General features: G+C 53.2%; 1 protein-coding gene across 1 annotated transcript in view; it reads right to left on the reverse strand.

Moving 5' to 3' along the window:
• Window positions 1-21,377, reverse strand: part of SHB (SH2 domain containing adaptor protein B) — a 132,975-nt gene that overhangs the window by 75,285 nt on the left and 36,313 nt on the right. Inside the window, 1 exon segment of the mRNA XM_061132184.1 lies at window positions 8,423-8,543. Coding sequence (XP_060988167.1) covers window positions 8,423-8,543 — 121 coding nt within the window.

The following is a 21,377-nucleotide window of genomic DNA, read 5'->3' on the forward strand; positions in this document are numbered from 1 at the left end:
AATAGGTACTGGGCCCAGAGGAGATGTGAGGATGGGTAACACCCAGTCCTCGCCTTCAAAGAGCTCTCAGGCAGGGAGGGAGCCGAGGGAGGAGGCACCACCGGAGACAGAACTGACCTCCAGGATAGAACAAGGCACCAAGCGTCTCCTGCCCGACTCCCACCCAAGGTCAAGTCAGCTCCTTCTCTGCCTTCCCACCGACTCAGTAACTGGTTAACCTGGGACTTCCAGATCTGTCGCCCTTCGAGGAGGAGGGGATGTCTCTGGGCTCCTGAGGCGCCCCAGCATGTCTGTCACCCAGCCCCTGGTCCCTGGAATTAATTAACAGCCTTACACATTCAAGGACTATTTACTGAGTCCCGACTTTGTACCACATACAACTTTAGCTACTGAGGTCACAGCGGGAACAAAGCGGACACTTCTGCCCTCGTGAAACCCACGTCTCAGTGGCAGACAGACTATAAATGGATGAAGTGTGTTAAACAGTGAGCAGAGTTCAGGAACGAAGTCAACCAGAGAAGGAGGGGCAAGAAATGTTGCAGACGGGTTGAAGTTTAAGGTAAGTGGCCAGGGAAGGCCTCCACGGGAAGACACTTTTGAGTCAAGATGTCAAATGTGGCTCTGCGTGCTGCCGCCTCCCTGTGCAGCCCACCCTGGTCTGCAGGAGCCCTTCCCACCCCTTCCTCTGTTCTCTTTTCAGGGTCATTCTGCTTGGCCTGTTTTATACCACAGACACCAGTGTTTGAGTCCTGGTCAAGCTCCCCACGCGACAAGGGGCCCCTGGAGGGCAGGGGCTGGGGTCTGGCACTCAGCCACTCAGGAATGCCATCGATGACTGTCAGCTGTCCATGGCCTGTCCCAGTCCTGTCACAACTTTCCTGAAAAGCTGAACGAGCTCCATGTCGAGGGTCAAAAGGGCAAGGGGCACGTGGGGTGAGAGAAGAGGAAGGCACTGCCAGTGCGGGCCGCCGGTCACCATGGGAACCTGGACTTCCTGCGGTCCTCCGTAGCAGCGCCTCTCCCCACCCGCCTCCCCGGTCCCGGAGCTCAGCAGGTAAGCACACTGGGCGTGCGTGTGAGCTGTGCTGTTTCTCAAGAACAGGGAAGTCATCGGGTGACTAATCCAAAATCTATTTACACTTGATTATCTCCTTCCTGTCTGGTAGGTAAGTCATTCTGGTAAATGATAGACCAGCCAGGGAACCCTGCACAGTCCATGACCAAGCCTTCTATCTGTCAGGCGGGAGAGGGCCTGGGCAGGTTTCCAAACATTTCAAAACCAGGGCAGGAGCCCCATGTCAGAAGTCAGGAGACCTGCTCTGTGGCTTGCGGCTGTGTGACTCTGGCCAGCTCGGGCCCCTCTCTGGGCCTCAAGTGGAAAGGGGATGCTCGGCAGAAAGATTGCTCTTTCAGGGCAGCTCCCTCTGACATCCCCCAGCCAGTGGAGACCTGTGACCTGCCCCTTCCCCAGGACAGGCTGGAGCCTGAGGCAACTAGGGAGAGGAGAGCAGGCAGGCCGGAAAGGAGGGTGCGCGGCTCGTACAGGGGGAGGGGGGTGAAGGGCGCGCAGACCGTTCGGGGAGCAGGGCTGAGGAGGAGGCCAGGTGAGGAGAGACAGCGCACAGATATCCCGGGAGCAGGGCCCACGGGTGCTGCAGAGCTGGGAAGGGCCTGGGCGCAGGGGCCCAGACCCAAAGGCCCTTTACTTGCCCGCTACTAAAAGGACAGGACACTAGCGCTGCCTCAGGCTATTTATTACACAGAGAAGAGATCAACAACAAGGACCCCCTGCGTAGCGCACGGACCTGTATTCACTGCCCTGTGATAAACCATAATGGAAAAGAATATTTAAAAGGAACGTAAGGCATGCACAACCGAATCACTCTGCTGCAGAGCAGAAGTGAACACATTGTAAATCAACCATACTTCAATTTAAAAGAAGGAAAAAGGACGGCCTCAAGTGAGAGTGCAGAGATGACAGTGAACATAGGAGAGCAGAAATCTCAGGCAGGAGGCGGCCCCTCTCTCTGATGGCCAGTCAAGACTCAGAGGGCGCCTTCTCTGAGAAGCGCTTGCTAGTGTTTGGGGATTTTATTCTGGGATTCAAGAATAGCAGCTCCAGGAAGGGCACCCGGAGGTGGCCGTCCAGAGGGTGCAGACTTGAAGCTCCTTCCCCACGACCTGGCAAGACCTGGGCTGCTGCTATGAGGAGGGCACCGGCGGCAGGGCAGGGGCGGGGGTGTCAGTTCTGCCCAGGACAGCCAGAGAAGCCTGATGCGACCACAAACGCAGAATCTGGTTTTTCAGATGAGGCAACGGAGGCCCAGAGAGGGGAAGCAAACGGCCTCAGGTCACACAGTGGACCAGAGCAGAGCGGGGGCTAGAATCCACATCCCTGCCTCCTTCCTCCAGAAACAGGCCACCAGTGGAATACAGACTTGAAAGTGGTACACAGGCGTCATTCTCTCCGACAGCACACCGTCACTAGAAGAGGCCACGCCAGAGGATAAGATGATATGAAAGAATGCCCCCGCCTGCATCTCCACCTTTAAAATCAGTGACCTCCCTGGCAGTCCAGGGGCCAGACTCCCACACTTCCATTGCAGGGGGCACGGGTTCCATCCCTGGTCCCGAATGCCATGGCCAAAAATAACAGTAATCAAATCAAACCAGTAACTGGCTTTACCTGGAGAGTGCCCATGAGCACATGGAGTTTTAAAGGGCATAAGACAAGTCGTGAGCACCAGGGCTCTGTGTGAAATGGTTTTCTTTTCATCTCCTCTTATTATGCTATAAAGTTGATTTTGTAATAAAAACATGCTAAGGACTTTTTAATGTATAATTGCTTACATATTAAAAATTACATGAAATGCTTTCAACTAATGCTTATATGCTTCATCCTGTGAGATGACAGTCTGAACAATTTTATATAGGATGGGGGGTAGGTGGGAGGAGTCACCCCTCAAAATGAGGCCCAAGTAACTGTAAAATCCCCAGTTATTTTTGCAGACCCTCTGGGAGTCCAGGACAGAGGTGAGTGCATTTTAGCTAAAGGCAGGGGCTCCAGAGGGTGCTGCTTTTCCTGGTTCTGCTGCTTACTTAAACCTTCTGAGACTCAGTGTTCTCATCTGTAAAATGGGGATGATGGTAGTACTTATACCTCATAGGTTCCTTGGGAGGACTGAATGAGCGCATCAGGGGAAGGGTTTGGAGCAGTGCCTGACACAGAGGAAAGCCCTGTAAAAAAAACAAACTCCCAGCTTCCTTGTCACCAGCATCACCATGGGCACCTCTGAGAATTCCTGGGGTTGAAGGCCTGGGGAGAAAGGATCCCTGGTGAGAAATACTCTGCACCTTTAGGCTAACAAGGGCCTGATGATCTGATCCGTCTTTACATGCTCTTGCCCCGTGCTTTTCCTATCAGGATCCTATCAGAAGCCTCATCTCCTGCCACTCCTCTCAGGCAGAGAGTTCCCACACCTCCAAGCCTTTGTTCAAGCTCTTCCCTCTGCCTGGCTGCCAGGCCCAGCTCTCACCCCCCCACTCTCACCTCCCACCCAACTGGGATGGCCCAACCGGAAGCTGCTGTCTCTGCTCTGAACTCCTGGAGGTTTACTGCTCACCTCCACGCACCAACCAGCCCCCGGGTCCATGCCTGTCTCCATGCTTCACAGATGTTCCCAGAGGCAGTATGTGCCTAAGCTACATGGTCCAGATGCCAACACAGCAGGGCTTGGCAAAGGCTCCGGGTACCAAGGGTACTGCAGTGGACCTGGGAACCAACTGCTCCAGCGGCCTGCTTGTTTGGCCACCCACCTCCAAATGGGTTGGAGTTAGAAATGCAACCTGCTCCAGCATTCTTGCCTGGGAAATCTCATAACAGAGAAGCTTGGCGGGCTGTGGCCCATAGCATCGCAGAATTGGACATGACTGAGCAACTGAATATGCATGCATGCACTCCAAATGGGCAGGGCCCCGACGGGGACTGGTCAGAGAATTCAGCAGCACAGAAAACCACGTGATGGACCAAACAGGCCCCAATATCAACAACCTCAAGCACATGTACGACGTTTGTTCCTCCACCTAAGACTCACATCAGTGTTACATGCCTTGTTTTACAACGCGGCCCCCAACACGCTAAGCACCCTGGCCCACACAATCACCCCAGTGGGCCTGACTCAGCCGAGACCCTTCCCTCTGCATCAGGAGGTGTCTGTGCATCTGGAGCCCTCGAGTCCCAGGATCAGGCCTCAGGGAAGAAGGAGTGAATGGGCTGCAAAACAGGGTTTTGGAGAGGGGTGGCCTGATTGTACCAGCTCAGTGGGAGGTTTGGCCTGGGGACACTAGAGGTAGACACAGGGGCAGGATGGACACCAAGAAGTGGCATGATCCGTCCTCTTCAGGGCACACATGAAAAGGTCAAGACCAGAACCTGACCTCAAGGGATGGGCCGAGGAAGAAGAAAAGGGGAACCAGGACCGAACAGGTGCTGTGAGTCAGGCTGGCACCGAGAAGGGAAGTTGCCAGCCCTAACCAGATCCTCGCCTATTCAGAGCTGGTCTCGGGTGCTCCGTCTGTGGGACGCGTCCTAGGTGTCTAATGACAGGGCAGGGCACAGTGAATCAGGACATCCTGGAGCTCAGGGCTGGCACAGACCTAAGAAAGAGGTAGCTTGAACCAACCACACAACTGAGACTTCACTACTTTCATGTCATCTCCCAGTGCTGGTTGTCTTGCCTCTGCTTGGATGCTTCTACGGATGGGCAACTCAGTACTTCACAAAGTAGCTTCATATTTAACCAGAATGTTTAAAAAAATCTTAAAAGGATCTGACCCTTTTGAGCTTCAATTTCCCTACCTATAAAAATGAAAGCTGGGACTGGGTCACTAGCTTTCCAACTGCGTTCCATAGAGCCCTAGGTGTTAACTCTTTAACACCTAGGTGTTATCTCCGGAGCTGCTGTTGGGTGAGAGAGGTGGTCAGGACAGAAAGTGAGGTCCAGGCATACATGGCTTCTGAGGCTCCATGGAGACCTGAGCCTCCATTTGGGAGCCACAACCCAAATGCTGTGGATGATACCAAGGGGGGCCAACGGGAGGGGGTAAGCTGCAGCAGACGAGAGGGACGTGGGTAAGAGGAACCCCCCCGGAAAACGGACCTGCTTCTCCATGCACGCCGAGCTGGCTGCAGCCAGTGGGCTGGGCTGAGTTCTCTGCTCACCAACTCACACCTCCCACAAGCTCTCTACCGCCTGCTGCACAGTGCCAAGACTGTGGAGGACAAAACCTTGCTAGTTAATCACAGGCCACACGGGCCATGATGAGGAGTCTGACAGCCAAGCTGGACGGACCCCGGAAAGAAGTCCTATGTAGCTGAAAACAGGGTGTTGGCGGACAGCACCCCCAACTGACTAGCTGGCTATGTTGCCGTGGAGCAATTACTTAATAATATCTCTGTGCCTTAGTTTATCAGCACCTACACTTCAAAGAGTAATGGTGAAGATCCAATGAGGATCCACACCAAGTGCTGTAAACAAGTATGACAGCGCTTGGCCGTGGCCTCCGCTGCTGCTGCTGCTGTTACTGACCTATCCTTCCGTAAACCAGGAAAAACAGAGTCACAGAACGTGCTGCCCGGGGTCAAAACAGCTAGTTCACAGCGAAAAGCAGCTACAAGCACGACTGACTGTCCACTCTAAGGCTACTGCTTCTCAGCGGGAACCTGAGGCCCACTTGGTGGCAAGTGGCCACCCCGGATCTGCTTGACCTCAGCCTGGTCTCCTTTCAGACCAGTGCAGAGAGGCCGTGCTCGTCCCAGGAGCGTTATTCTTACATACCAAAGAGGCCTGCCCCATTCATAGAAGCTACGTGCACTCACACACATAAATGTTACAGCATCAAAAAATAGAAAGGCCACCCTGAAAGGGTGAATGTAACTTGTTCTGTGCCACCCCTTGCTCGGCTGCCGTCCCCAGCATCTGCCTCTGTCACCTCCCCTCCCCTGCGAGCTTCACGGCAGCTGAGTGAGCTACTTCCTGGAACACTGACACGGTGTTGGCTAACCCTGCCCCCAGCCCCGCCATCAGGCACTGTGGTGATGGTGATGTCACACGCAAAGAATTCCAAGTCAAAGAGAGCTGCTGCAAGGTCATTACACCCAGAAAATGTCCAGTTCCCCCGCATTTCCTTAAAAACATAAAAATGTGGGTAAATTTGAGCACAGTCCCCAAGGTACGAAGCAAGCACAGAGCAGAAAATAGAAGGATGCTCCTTTGGAGAGAGAGTACCTGAGATCTTAACAGGTTTCTGGTAAACTCAAACTGCCCTGCGTTGGGCCTGGCCCCTGTGGGTGTGCCTCATTAAAAAGCCAAAGTCCCTCAGGACAATTCCACCTGGCAAACCAGCTCCTCACCGCTGCGGTCAGTGGCAGCACCCAGGAGGAGCCCGGCTCCACTCCAGAGACGCTGAGCAATTGTAGACTCTCCCCAAAGTCTGGCTCGCGGCAGGTGCTCCCACCCACCCCTGTCAGCTCCCCGCCCCATGTCCTGAAGATGCAAGTCTGGATCTGTAACACCTTCTCCCTTTTTGCTGGTGGGACCCCAGGGAAGTGACTTGTCCAGAGTCTCCATCGCCTGTGAAATGAGACAACACCTCCTTTGCAAGGACACAGTGAGGCTTAATGAGCGTGAATGTCAGCGTGCCCACAGAGGCTGCTCTGCCAAGAGGGGCCAGGGAGACGGGAGAGGGCACAAGAGGCGGCCCTCGAGAGTCTGAGCAGTTGCTTCCGGCTGCCTCAAGCCCTTCACAAAGCAGCCAGCTGTTCTGGGGCCTACACAGGTAGCCAGAGAATTGCTTTCCGTGAGCAGGAAGAACATGAGGCAGAGTCCTGGAAGCAGGGCCTGGACTCATACCCAGATTCTTCAGCAATTATCCTACAGGGTCTCCGCAGCCAGAGAGCAAACATTCAACACAGGCCCAAGCGTGTGCTAAGAGCTCAGTGACTGGTGCTTCCTTTCCCTTTCTCCTCCTCCTCTCCCTCCTTCTTCTTTTCTTCAATACGTTCTTTTATTTTTTATTTTACCTTTCGGCCACACCACATGCGGGATCTTAGTTCCCCAATCAGCGGAAGCACAGAGTCTTAACCACTGGACTGCCAGGGAAGGCCCTCCCTTCCTCCTTTAAATTCAGAAGGAATCAGGAGACCGTGCTCAAAAACAGGAACACCAAATAAACAGTAAGAGGGTCACAGGAGGAGGCACCTGAGTCCCAAATCCTGAGACATACAGGGCATCAACTCAACAGGACCCAGAATTCAGGGCCACCTGCCCACGGTCCGTGGTACATGGTGCCCCTGCTCACATCACTGTCCTGCTCAGGGCCAGAGCAGGCCAACCCACAAGTGTTCTTCCATGCCTGGACCATCCTCCTGAGCCAGCAGGACCCTCATGGGGGGTTTCTCCCCTGCTTGTGACCTCCCTACCACCCGCCCATGCCTGGGGTCTGTCAAGACGGCTGCTATCTGATATCTGCTCATTCTTTCTTTCTTTATTTATTTATTTATTTTGCTCATTCTTTAAAGATGCTCTGGAACTTCCCCGGTGGTCCAGGGGCTATGATTCTGCGCTCCCCACGGCAGGTGGCTCAGTTCGATCCCTGGTCTGGGAACTAGATCCCACATGCTGCAACTAAGGATCTCGCATGCCGCAACAAAGACTGAAGATCCCGAATGCCACAATTAAGACCCAGGGCAGCCAAATAGACACTTTTTTTTTTTTTAAAGATGTTCCAAGTATTATTCTGGTGAAAACAGACCCCCCAGGATACCACATACCCGGCCACATTCTCCTGGGCCCTACACTGCTGCTCTGACAGGTTTCATCATCAAGGGCCAATAGGAAAACAGTTATAGGAGAAAAGTTTCTGTGTTTCCTATAAACCTGTCACAAAGACCATGGTGCTTTAAGCTGCTTCCTGTCCTAAAACAGATTTTCTTGGTTGGGGGCAGGGATAACTTTGTCTTTAATGACCTAGTCTGCCCCCGTCTACTAAGTAATAAAAGCAAGGTAACCTGGCCTGTTTCTCTTATTGCCCTGGTTGCTAGGAAGCTCCAAGCTTTCCATCTCAAAAGCTGTATCCTTTTTTAACTAGAAATTCCTAAGAGAAACTCCCCCCGCCTCCCCACTTACTTCTTTTTCTCCTGATTAACTGTACTTAGTACCCTGCTATCTCTGGGCAGTCACTGTGCCCTGCCGGATTCTTCCTGAGGTTAGTGAAACCTGAACAGATAACCTGTGGCAAAGATTCAACACAGTGCCAACCGCCCAACCACCACCTCCAAAGCACACACCCTCCCCTGCAGAGGCGGGCGGGTGACCACGTGACCCACCCACCTCCCCGCGGAGTTGCAAGAGTCCGTGCTTACCAGTCATGATCCTCTGGGCCTCATAGGGCTCCATGTAGCCTGCGCTCTCTCCCTTTCCTGCTTTGCTTTTGAGATCATTCTTGGCATCAAAGGGATCCGAGTAGTCATCAGCGATGGTCACCTGCAGGGAAGATGGCAAGGGTGTGAGTCCACCTGTGGCTTCCTACTTCACTTCTGTTCACAGCCAGGCTTTGCTCCAACAAATATAAACCAAGTCTGTGCCAGATGGGCAAGGGAGGGGAGGTGGAGGCAGGAGTCTGAACTGGCGCCCACCAGCAGGGAGTTCTGACTCTTGCAGGGGGGCCAGGAAACCCAGGTTGTCGTGCTCCATCCTGAGGGAGGGCCCTGGGTCTGCACGGGCAGGACGGCTGCTCCAGGCAGTGACTCAGAACAGAAGCACAGAGGCAAGAACCTGGGGGGCGTCTTCGGGGGCTGCGACTTGCTTAGGGTAACGGAATGAATGGAAACGGAGCAAAGTTGGAAAGCAGCTCGCAGAAAGCCCAGAAATGCTGACATGCTCCTGGTGCTGGCTGAGGCATAGAAGAGCTTGTCTCGAGATAATTATGTCCAGTGTTCCACTTTCCCAAATCTGGAACACAACCATGCCTTGGGTAATCAGACAACAATTCGGTGAGATCAACGCTCTGCAAAGATGACTGAGGCCCCAGCCGGGCCTGGTGAAAACACAAGAGCAGCTCGGGGATGGCCAGGCAGACTGCTAAGGGCAGCAAGGGCCTTGGAAGCAACACATCAGAAGACTCTCCTGTGACAGATGGGGAAACTGAGGCCTAGAGCGGGCGGGGGCTGAACCGAGACCCTCTGCTGGCTCCTCTGCCTCCTTCCTAGACCCCTCACTTGTCTGTATCCCAGAAAACAACGAAAGTTCCACAACAAACAGAGCAGTCACCTGGGGCTAGGTGGTGGGGGTAATCAGGGGAGTCCCCTGAGACCATAAAAGAAATCTGAGTTTTGAATACTTTAAAGCTTTCTCTTTTCCCAGGAGAAGGGTAAAAATTCCCAATTGCAGGCTCAGAGCAAACACAGCAACTTTTCCTTTCATTGGAGGTGCCCCTCACCTTCAGGAGGGGAACCCTCACCAGAGGGGAAAGCACAGGTCCCTTTTCAATGCACCCTCACTCCACCAAAACTCACTGTGACTTGGGCTCCTTTGGTCCCACCTCTGGCAAAGGGCAAGTCCTCAGCCTCCCAGCCAGGGCCACCCAGCTGCCTCTCTTGGGAGGAGCGGGGCAGGTTGGCCTGTCTCTCAACCCTTGGGGTTTCATGAATTGTTATTTAAATTGTGAGTTTAATTAGAAACCACAGGAGCCTCCACTCTCACCCAGCTCCTGGAATGTGAGGCATTTGAGGGGCCTGTAAACCCAGGGGAAGGGAAAAATCCCCCTTTGTCTGCCGGGGAAGTGGCAGTTTGCGGCAGCAGCCCCGGCCGGGTGAGCAGAGTGACCTCCAGCTGCCCGGAATGTGATGCCCGCGGAAGGACCGCGGGCAGTTGCCCTGTCACCAGCGTGTGGCCAGGAGGGCGGGCGGGAGGCATCACACACAGGAGTCACCGCTCGCTGGACAAGGGCAGGCTCACCGGTGAAAGGCCCAGGGCTGGAGCACCGTCTGAGCGCGTGCGGGGCCGGCTGCCACTGCTCCGAAGCGGCTGGGGGTCAGGCTCGGGTCCCAGAGGGGGCACGTCCAGATGCTGACACTGCATTCGTGGCCTTTCTGGGGACTCCCGGAGCTCAGATGACACCGGGCAGGGACAGATGGGGGAGAGGAGGTAGGCTTCCTCTGCTGTCGTGTCTTCCGTATGATATTTCTACTCTACCATTTGCAGGACACATGAGGGAGAAAATTAGACACGTGAACCACTGTCCTACAGCACAGCTCAGATGCAGATCTGGGGCGCCTAGGGTTTTGGGTCTCAGAGTTCAAGGGGCCAGAAGTCCAATGGAGAAAATGATGAACCTGCCGTGGATGACAAGTCATCTCATTTCTCTCGTCCTCGCCTTCCTCGCGGTCTCTTTTCTTCGTGAACACCCTCCCGATTATTCTGCAATGAGGAAGGAAGCAAATATTTCCCCAAGAGAACAAAATCACTTTGTGGGGGCGAATTAGCTGCGGAGGGTGCTGGGCTGCATAATCTAGAAATCAACATTCTGGCTCCTCCCGGAAGTGCTCAGTAATTTGCAAACACGGAGGCAAGCAGGATACAAACCAAATCTTTGTTCGCCCTGGGACGGGAGCTCTGGGAGGCCTTCGGTTCAGCAGGCGCTATCTGTATTTTCTAATTAAAATGAGATCTGAGCTCAGGCTGTCACGGAGGCCCTCAGGCTGCCTGCCCTGCTAGCTTCCGTTTCAATAAGAATTTACAAATCCTGAAACCAGGGAAAGCTCCTGGTCTCTGCTGACATATGGTTCTAGTTATACCTGCTGACAGTTGAAAATCCTTCCGTTTACAAAAAAAAAAAGTTTAGAATTCTGTTAGTTTAAGAAGCAAATCGGAAGGTTCCTAAAATGTATAATATTTAATCAATTTCCTTTCAAACTTCAAAGTAAGGTTGGTAGAGGGGAGAGAATTTGAGGTTTAAGCAACGAGAAACTCGGCAAACACTCACTGAGCTGTCTGACCTTTCACAAAATCACGTCCTGGTTTTTTGGAGTAAAAATTTAACCAGGAGTTAGGAGAGTTGAGTGGGGAGCTTAGCCATGCAATGTACCACCGGCCTTAAGGGTGGCCACTATCCCAGCTGCCCAGGGACACTGCTTTGCTTTAAAACACCCCCGTTAGTAGACAAGTATCTTAAACGTAATTAAACAGTTTAGGCAAAAGTGAGCCAACCGGGACCCCTCTGGAGGTCAGGCCACTCAGGTATACAAGAAGCTTTCCTCGATTTTTATCTTGAATTGGCAAACACCCAGCAGGGCGCTGGACCCTTCAGGTGGCCTGCTTGCCTTACACAGGGCAGGTGCAGAGCTGAGAGAGGAACCCAGGCCACGGGGCCTGCCGCTCCCCCAGGGAGGAGAGCAGCAGAAAGACAGCTGTTGAGTGTGGCTGCCTAACACATCTTCTTTCACTGTTTTGGCCTCTGGGATGGGCGTACTGCCTGCCCCTCTCTGAGAAAAGAAGCCAGGTATGGCTAAAACCCAGGCAAGCCTTTTCTTGCTTTCAAACAAAATTGCAGATGCCCAGGTTAGCCAGTGGCCCTGAAGGACTTTCATAGGCTTATAAAGCAGTGACACTGGAGCGGGGTGCCAGGGGTGCTGCTGTCCTCAAGAGCCCTGTCCCAACCTCCCGTTTTTGTACATGGCCTACAGCAGTCCCTGTGGCTCAGACAGTAAAGAATCTGCCTGGAGTGTGGGAGACCCAGGTTCGATCCCTGGGTGGGGAAGATCCCCTGGAGAAGGAAATGGCAACCCATTTCCAGTATTCTTGTCTGGAAAACCCCATGAACGGAGGAGTCTGGCAGGCGACAGTCCGTGGGGTCGCGAAGAGTTGGACACGACTGAGCGACTTCACTTTCCTTTCCTTTCCACCGCAGTCCAGAGGATTCTAGAATCCCAGCACACTCAGTGCCTCTCTGACAAGGCTCTGGAGTGAGCTCCACAGGCCTCCTTTCTGCTTTGCACACACTGCTGGGTGGAACTGGTCCGGCCCTGACAGCAGTCTGAAGCCTGGGTTTTCCTGAGGATTTAGTTCCAGTATAGGAGGTAGTCTTTCAATTCACCCCCAAAGGGAAGCACTAGAGGAAGTGGGTGTCTCCGCTTGGCCACAGGCCCACAGGCTTTGACGGGACAGTGGCACCTGTTTGGGGAACCGGGTCCTCTCTCTCCACAGGCTCTGGGAGGAAAGATAAACGGGAGAGCCGCTGTGAAGGTTAACTTTGGGCAGAATTCACTAAACTCCAAAAGTGACCCAACAGTTCCACTTCTCTGTATTTATTCCCAAATGTGCACACGGAGACTTGGCAAAGATGCTCAGTAAAGCAAGTAATAAAGAGAAATTTCAAGAATCTTCTATGTCCATCAATAGGGGAATTGCTAAATAAACCGTGCCAGTTTCTACTAAGGAATATTATGTTTTAGATTAAAAAAAAAAAAAGCAGTCACTCTAACTCTATGTGCACCAACACTGTGCTCCATGACATAGCTTTGAATAGAAAGAAAGCAGGTTTTAGAACGATAAATACAAGATGATACCTATGTATGAAAATTAAACAGAAACTTGTATCTCTATTTAATGTAGCAAAAATGTCTGCGGAGACAGACTCTTCAAACTGACGCCTCCTCTGGGAGGAGGGAGGGACCGGGATGGGGTGATGAGAGAAAATAAAAGGAGACTTGTCTGTAATATTAATACATTTTTCAAACAAGAAAAACTTATTGCTCAATTATATGGAAAACTAAATTTTCCAAAGCACTCCTCTTCACAGGTTATTTTTGGTAGAGGAGATAAACTACTTAAACTAGTCTGAAGATAGGCATGGCCTGGAATCCTTGTTTTATAAAACCCAGATTCCTAGCCCTAATAACTTGTATATTTAATAAGTAACCCAGGTGATTCTTATGAGTAAAGTTTGGGAAATCTTAAGTGAGAGCCAGCCCCCTCGCCCACCAATCTAAAGCTAAGCCTCTCGATATGACTCTGGAATTCCACTTTCCCCAGATGTTTCTCAGCCTTGTTCATTAAAGTGAAGCAAGAAGTCATGGTAAAATGCAGCTCTCTCCTGCTTTCTTCCCTGGGGGTTAAGTGGAGTAAGAGATGATCCAACACACCTTGGTCCACCTCCAGGATCCAAGACGCGGGAGTGATGGCATCCTCTGTGCAATCCTGAGGGCCGGTCAGACTGAGCAACGTGCCTGAGCCTGGGGGAGGCCAGACCCTGCTCTGCCCCCTGAGGGGAGCCAGGGCGGAAGCTGGGCCTGGCTGTGAAGAGGGGCAATGCTCTCTGTTCAAAGCATAGATCCTTTCAGAAAAAGACTACTGCTCAAACTCTCTAGGAAGGCTACCTGGCTCCAGGGAGGGCTGGTGGGACTGTGGAGAAGAGCTGAAATGCACAGGTGTCCCTGCTAAAAGCACGCAAGCCTGCTGAAGAGAAGAGATATGAGACGGGCAGCTCCACCCTCCAGGAGTGGGAGGCCTGAGCTGTCCCCACTGCCCCGTGGGCACCTCCTCCAAGCCAGACAGGCACCTCCTATGGTCTGCTGCCTGGGAACTGGCAGCATCAGGCTGCCCCAGCTCAGCTACTTGTGGGATGAGGCAAGACCAGTTTCCACCACCCTCCGCTGCCCTCCTCTTCCTGGAAAGGGAGGGGGCGGCAACCCATGGGGCCCTGTGTCCTTTCCAGGCGCGGGGCTTTCGCCTGCTCTGCTCTAAAGCAAACTGCGTGTGAACACACCTGGGAACGTTCTACATGGTCCCAGTTGGACCATTTCCTTATCAATTTATTCTTAAAACTGTGCTAGCTTTCTTCATGGTTTGGGGGTCATGGGATCTCTTTGAGAATCTGATAACTGATAAAGTTGTTGCTCCCTCCACCACATTCATATATGCCTGCAAAGTGTCAGGCACTTCTCAAAAAGGTCAGGAGCCTCAGGTTAAATGACTAAACCTCCCCACCGCATTTGAACCACTTTAAAGAACAACTAAGGGGCTTCCCTGGTAGCTCAGTGGTAAAAAAAAAAAAAAAACCCGCCTGCCAATGCAGAAGACATGGGTTCGATCCCTGATCTGGGAAGATCCACATGCAACTAAGTCTGTGTGCCACAACTACTGAGTCTGTGCTCTGGAAGCCTGGGGACTGCAACTACTGAGCCCATGAGCGGCAACGACTGAAGTCCGAGCGCCCCAGAGCCCGTGCTCCGCCGTAAGAGAAGCCTCCGCAATGAGAAGTCCGCTCGCTGCAACAGAGTAGCCCCAACTCGTGGCAATTAGAGAAAAGCCCGTGCAGCACAGAAGACCCCAAAGTAAATCAATCAATAAATTGCATTTTATTTCTTAATAGAGCCAAAAATAAATAAATAAATAAAAGAGAGAGAGAACACCTAAGACAATAGGAGCTCTCTCTGCCTTAGGGAGGTGATGGGTGCTGACTCTAGCATAATTCAACACACCTGGCTGAAAATACAAGCCAGTGTGCGACTGGCCTGCCTTTTGACTGTGCAGGGGCAGAGGGGCCATAAAGGACAGCCTGGGGTGCTGTGTCTTGGCTTGCCAGCTGGAAACCCAGGAGCCACACGGGTCCACTCTGGGGGTCAGGAGGGCTCCTTGAAGGTGAAGTGAACAGCGTGCAGGGCGGCAGCAGCCAGCGGCTCCCTGCCTCTGCCCCCATCAGGGGACTGGCAGGCTGGAGTCCTGGTCTTCCTCTGGGGCCCACCGTGACACAGGCCCTGGCAGGCCTGACGTCCTCAAGAGGGAGACTCAGTTGCCACGCTGACCAAGAGATGGCATTAACAGAACAGGGATTTGGGGGTCTGGAGAGGGCTTCCAATGACGAGGGGCTGCCTGGAGAAGAGGAGGTGGACAGATGCTCCACACAGACCCAAACTCCACAGGAGTAAGCTCGATGAGTCAGGAAGGACATCTGACAGCCAGTGAAAGCAGCTGCCTGGGACCTGGAGCTTCTGCCATTCAGGTGCCCAAGCAGAGGCCCTAAGGTGGGTGTGTGGTTTGGGGAGAGGTCAGAAGACTGGACACCACCTGTCTGCACTCTGTTAGTGTGCTTCAGCTGCTCCCCAGCAGGACACCGGCTTCAAGGAACACCTAGCTGCGTGGCTGTCTGCAGAACCCCAACCGTGACCAAGGTGGGTGGAATTGCCAAAGCCCCAGCAGCAGGCCAGAACTGAGCAAAAACGGAGAAAAAAGAGCAGCTCCAAAGAAGGACCCCGCTAAGCAGAAAGGTCCTAGACGGAGCGTTCGGGCCTGAGCTGACTCTCCTTCATCCTTGCTGGGGAGCTTTGAGCAACCTTCTTTTTATCTCCCCAAGCTTCAGCAAATCTTCTGTGAAACAGCACAGAACTATTTGCTTTCTCAACTTTACGTGAGCATCGCGAAGAGCAAATAATGTCATGACTTGGGGACGTGTCAGTAGTTTATAAAGAATAGGCTATGGTGGCACCTCCGGGGAGCCCGGGATCAAGCTGGGGTCTCTGCCCACGAGAAGCTGAAAACCTAGGGAAGACCAAACAGAGACCCAAGAAGAAGCCCCAGAAAAGGCCCCAGTGATGATTACAGAGAGAAAATTGGCTGCAATTAGGCGTGACAACAGCTGTCACATTTCTCAACCACAAAAAGAAAAATGTTTGTGAACGACCCTTTTTTCCGCCCTCTATGCTTTGGGGAGGAGGCACCTCGTCCGGGGACTTGGTTAAGAGGTACAGAATCTCCAGGCCACCCTCCATGTGCTGAGACAGCAGCGTGTTCCGGGTCTGCGCCCACGTCCAGGGCTCCGAAGGGTCCAGAACAGGCTGCAACACACACAGGGCTGCGGGGGACACCTCGCCCCCACGCGGAGACACAGGCAAGCAGTCCCTGCTCGCCACCCCTGTCCCTGGCTTGGACCATCACAGACCACCTCTACGTACAGGCACACCAATAAATCATTTCTGACATGGTAAGAAAATTAATCTGGGGAAGATTAATTAGTTACATTCAGGCATTCAGCCGAAACTCCTGGAAATCAGATGGTGGGGAGGGTGCTTTTCCGCACCAACCTAGGACACGTTCCCTTTCTCTCCTCTAAGGTCCGACTCAGCCACGGAGAGTCACCCCGAAGTGCGAGGCCCCTCTTTCACTGACGGAGGTCAAGGGTTCTGCCCCTAAGGCTGCAGAGGCGGGAGCTCACAACCCTACGCTTCAGTCACTCAGGACAGTTGTCAGAATCCAAGCAGCCGCCGTCCGCTCCCTTGTGCAGACCTTGGGTGCCTTGTAAACGCTTCTTTACAGACCAGCCACTTAGCTGGCCCGTGTGTCAGGAGGCGGTGGTCTCCACTGGTCTTTCCTGTCCTGCCCCTCCCAAGGCCACAGCTGCTTACCTAGACACCTGCAGGCTCCAGCTTGTCAGGAAAAATGCATTCCAAATTACAGCCTTCGTCAGCGCCTCTCCAGCCCTGCGTGCCCGCCTCCCCCCTCCTCTCACACGCACACCTCACCCTCCTTCAGTTTCACCCCATGGAGCAGGCTGTGGGTCCTGGGTGGGAGGTTGTTGGAGTGGAGCCTGGCCCGGCCCTCCGTTTATCTACCCCAGAACCTTGCTGCTATGTGGTAGGCACCGGCTTCTCAGCATCTCTCAAGCAGTGGGAGGTTCTATTTTGAACTCAGAAATAGCTCAATCCTAGTATTTTTTCCATTGCTTTTAGCCAGAACCTACGGACAGAGAATTCAGTGCCTCCCTCCTGAGGACAGAAGCATCTGGGGGTCTGCAGAGTCACTACATGTGGGGTCAGAGCTCAGAGGGTCTTGGGAGACAGTCTAGTCCGGTGGATTTCAAACTTTCCTGTGTCTAAATTGTGCAAAGGAGATCTCACATGGAGCCCCAACACGCTCCACTTTCCACAGCCAGAGAAGCACGAATGCACTGCAGAGCAGGAGGTCTTGGGGAACGGGGAGTGAAGGTCAGTGCCAGCAACAGATGACCAAATGTTTCTTCACGCCCAGGTCCACGCAGCTTCCATGCTACCTGGGTGGCCATCTAATTTTTCTCTTAAAGTCTTTCTTAAAATTTTTGGGGCATGTTCACCACCATCATGCCCCAGGAAATGCACACTAGCTCCTCTCACAAGAACCTTCATCCATCCCCGCAGACAGTCCTTGCGGAGGCAGCCCCAGGCCAGGCCCGGTCCACCCGGGGTCACCCACTGTGCATCCCTTTGTCCTCCTCTGAGCTCTGGCCCAGCATGGCGCAGCCCGCCTGCAAACCCCAGCCACCCGCACCCACCTTCCCAGACAGTCCTCTCTCCCCAGCTTCCTGCTCAAGAGGGGACAAGTGCCCCTCCTGGGTTTGGGGCCACTGCCTAGAAAGCGCTCTCAGACCAGACCCGGGACAGGAAGGCTAAGAAGGGGATTTTCTTCTTCCCTAGCAGGGCTCTTCAGACTGGAAGTGTAGGAGGCAGCAACATCAGGAGCAGGGACAGGGGATGGTTCTGAAAGTCAGTCACCTCTCGGGGCCTCAGGCCCCTCGTCTATAAAACGACTGCGGGGTGAGGATAAAATGATCCGATCTGAGTGATGTACTTAGAACGGGGCTGGCACATGGTGAGTCCTGAGAAATGTCAGTTCTGATGATCATCATCTCAACCCATCATCCAGCCTGATGAAGCCCCTCCTCTTATTGAGGAAACTGAGGCCTGGGGAGGGTGGGGAAGGGTCTTGTGAGTCACCTGGATGTCCAGTAACAGAATGCTCATTACCAGGGTGACAGAGCCAGACTCCCGGCAAATCCCAACAGCACGAAAACCTAAGTCATTTGGTGACCTACATACATATTTATAGCTGCCTGCTTCCAAAATGGGTTTTAGATGGCTGAATTGGAGTCATTTTTTGGTCCCATCCGCCGTTCCCTTCCCAAGGAAGGATCAGGCATGCCCATGGGGCTTTCTCACGGTAACAGGAGGCTGTGTCCAATAAGAACAACTTCTCCAGTGGACTCAGAGGAAAAGTATGTAAAGCAAAAGCAGCATGCAAAGGAAAAGTATGTAAAGTAAAGAAGCCAAGGCCTTTCCCGAGGTCTCGGGCACTTCTGAAGACCAGGCCTCCATGCTCCACGCAGGGCCCAGGAGAGAGCAGGAGTGGAGAGCAAGGGGGCCTCTCCCAGCAGCCTGTGCTCTGGCCGGATCACGGTGGGACGGGGCCCAGGCTGGCACAGCGCATTTCAGTAATCAGCAGCAGTGGTGCAGGACCATACTAAGTGAAGGGTCATTCTCTCTGAATGCAGCCCATTAGGATGATTCATGCACTTTTCCAACCTGGGAGCCGCAAGGCAGGCCAGGCCCCAGGGCCTCTAAGATGTGAGCACTAAACAGCCGCCCCCCCCCTCACCCCACCGGCATGGCCATAATTACCACCACCGTATTTGCAAGTTTCCAATTATATTCAGCTTAATAGTGGGTGCTCAATAAATGGTGATTCACTTTTGAAAACAATGCCATGTTCTCAAATCCTTCAGCAACCAAGCCTCAATTAACTCTTTCTCAAGTGCAGTCCTCTAAGTTAAGCAGCTGTCCCTGAAGCCCAAAGCACGTTTTCTTACATGTACTTGGCACCCTCCTAAGGTACGGGAAAGTTACCAGGGACAGAACATTGCAGGGTCATACCTGTCTGTAATGGTGTCAGCGGCTTGTTTAATCAGTTACCCAGTGCTCGTGATGTGCTCTTTGCTGGGAGGCAGACTCGGGGGGGTCCCTCCATAAGGCGATCGGCCCCTGGGCATAGCAGGGCCCACACAAGGTGCGCTGCGCAGGGATGTACCGGGCGGTCCTGGATTCAGGGACCCGGGCTTCAGCACTTCCTGGATTCCCCCCAGGTGTGGCAGCCTGGGCACATCTCTTTCTCTTCTCTGAACCTGAGCTCTCACCCCTTCACTGTGAAAACATCTCCCTCCAGGGGTGGGAAGAAACTGAATCAATGGACTGAGGGTTAGCACCATATTAGCATGGGCGAGAGCACTGGAGAATCGGGGAAGGCTGTTGTTCCCACCTGAGACGCCACAGGCCAGGTATCTTAGTCTGGGTTCTCCCAGATGCAGAACCGGAAGCCAGGACTCAGATGCAAGTGGTGTATCTGGGAGCTGACACTTAGGAGGGATGGGGAAATGGGTCAGGGAGGTGACAGCAGCAGGAATGCTGGGTAATCAAGTCAGCTACCAAGGTGGACCACCCAAACTCTACCCAACTGGGAAACTTCTGAACATTGTCTACATAAACCCACTGCTCAGAATCGCTTTACCAAGGTGAGGAGGACAGGGGAACCAGACACCAACTAACTCTGGGGGGCCCTTTGGAAGCTGTTCTTGAGCCCTGACTTCTGGGCGGCCTCACGAGTGGGGGAAGGATGACCACCCCATTGCAGGCCCTGCACAAAGCCTCGGGGAGAGATGCAGGTACAAGCCAGCTGGAGGAGGCTGGACCGGTGAGCAGGAAGGACACGGTGGAGGCTGACAGCATCCGCTGCCGGGGGCCAAGAAGAGCCTCCCACCTGGTGAGTTTACCCCCAGCTGCAGCAACAGGAGGGCCCATCAGATGGCCCCAGACTCCTGTCCCACTTGGCCCCTAGCCTGCCCACACTGCTGTTCTCCTCAGAATTTCAGTTTCCTCATCCATGAAACGGGAAGAGGGATCTCCAGGTCCCATCTCCCTCCAAGGGTTCTGAGCAGATAACAATGGCTTTGAAAAGGTGGTGGAAACTGTACAGACTCATGGAAGCAGGCCGTCCCTAGAAGCCACCCTCCCTAGCACAAGCAGTATTCCCACACCGAGGCCCTGGGTCATTTTCTCCTGGGCGAGGGCCACTGTTCCAGAGAACAAGTAAGCCGCACCTGTACAGAACCAAGTGGGGACCCTGACGGGCCACTAGTCCCTTCAGAGGCCTGCAACGTCGCCTGGCAGCTTCAGGGAGAGCTGAAGCTCCCGTCCAGTGGGTGGGCTGGTGGAGCACGTGAACGCCTGGAAAGGCCTTGGGGGCCACAGACCCCAGCAGGGTAAGCCTGTGTGCAGAGGGGCCACAGCCCCCCTTGACTGGCTGACGGAGCCCCAGACCACTGTGGGACCCACACTTCACCCTCCCTGTAGCTGAGGATGCTGGCAGCCCGTGCCGGCTCCTGACCCCACAGGCAGGGAAGTGAGTGGCCTGCAGTAACACTGTTCTCAGTAGAGTCTAAAAATGCACCTCCTTCATGTAGACACCTACGGTTCAGACCACAACCAAAAGTGCAGAAGGAGGCAATTCTGAACCGGCAGCTGGAGTTCTGACTTGTTCTAGGATGGGGTGAGCTGCCTGAGGACCCCAACTATGCAGCCAACAGAAGAGGGTAACAGAATCTTTTCAAAATTTATTATTTATTTATTTATTTATTTTGGCTGTGCTGGGAGGTCCCAGTGGCAGCAGGCGGGGTCTTCGATCTTTGTTGCAGCATGCACGATCCAGTTTCCTGACCAAGGAACCAAGGCCCCCTGCACTGGGAGTGTGGAGTCTTAGCCATTGAAGCACCATGGAAGTCTGCAGAATCTTTACTGGTTAAAAAAAAAGCCTTATCCTTTTTTGGCACTTCAGCAATTGACAAAAATCTGATTTCAACACAGAAACTAGGAAAATTCAATTTTTCTAAAATATAACACCAAAAAAAAAAAAAAAAGAGAGAGAGTGAGAGAAAGAAAGAAGCATATTTAAGTACATTAAAAAAAAGGACTGCAGGACTTCCCTGGCTAGTGGTCCGGTGGTTAAGACTCCAAACTTCCAATGTAAGGAGTGAGGGTTCGATCCCTGGTCTGGGAACTAAGATCCTACATTCTGTGTGGATCAGCCCAAAAAAAAGCCGGGGGCGGGGTGGGGAGGGGAGACTGGAAGGAAATACAATAAAATAAGCACAGGTGGGCATGCACACTTGCTGCCTCCATCCCATCACCCATGGCTGTACAAGACTCCTCTCTGATCAGGCCCTCCAGAGCCCAGGAGGTGGACTGTGGACTTAGGATCACTGAACTTTCCAGGCTCATGGACACATTTTCCCCATTCTCTTTGCCCCTGGATCCCCTACCCAGAGGTGCCAGATCTGTAAACATGTGAGTGATTTCAGACCTGCAGCCTTTGCCCTGAGAACCCCAGGGTGAAGCCACAGTGCCCAAAGCTTTCAACACTGGGTGGTCCTATTGGCTCTGCCCATCTACATCCCAGTGCTCAGTCCCAGCCTGGCATAAGGGGGCCAAGTAAATGCCTGATGGTTCAATGAGCTAATGAATC

The sequence above is a fragment of the Dama dama genome, chromosome 29 (genome assembly GCF_033118175.1).
Source record: "Dama dama isolate Ldn47 chromosome 29, ASM3311817v1, whole genome shotgun sequence".
In the NCBI taxonomy this organism is placed as follows: Eukaryota; Metazoa; Chordata; class Mammalia; order Artiodactyla; family Cervidae; genus Dama; species Dama dama.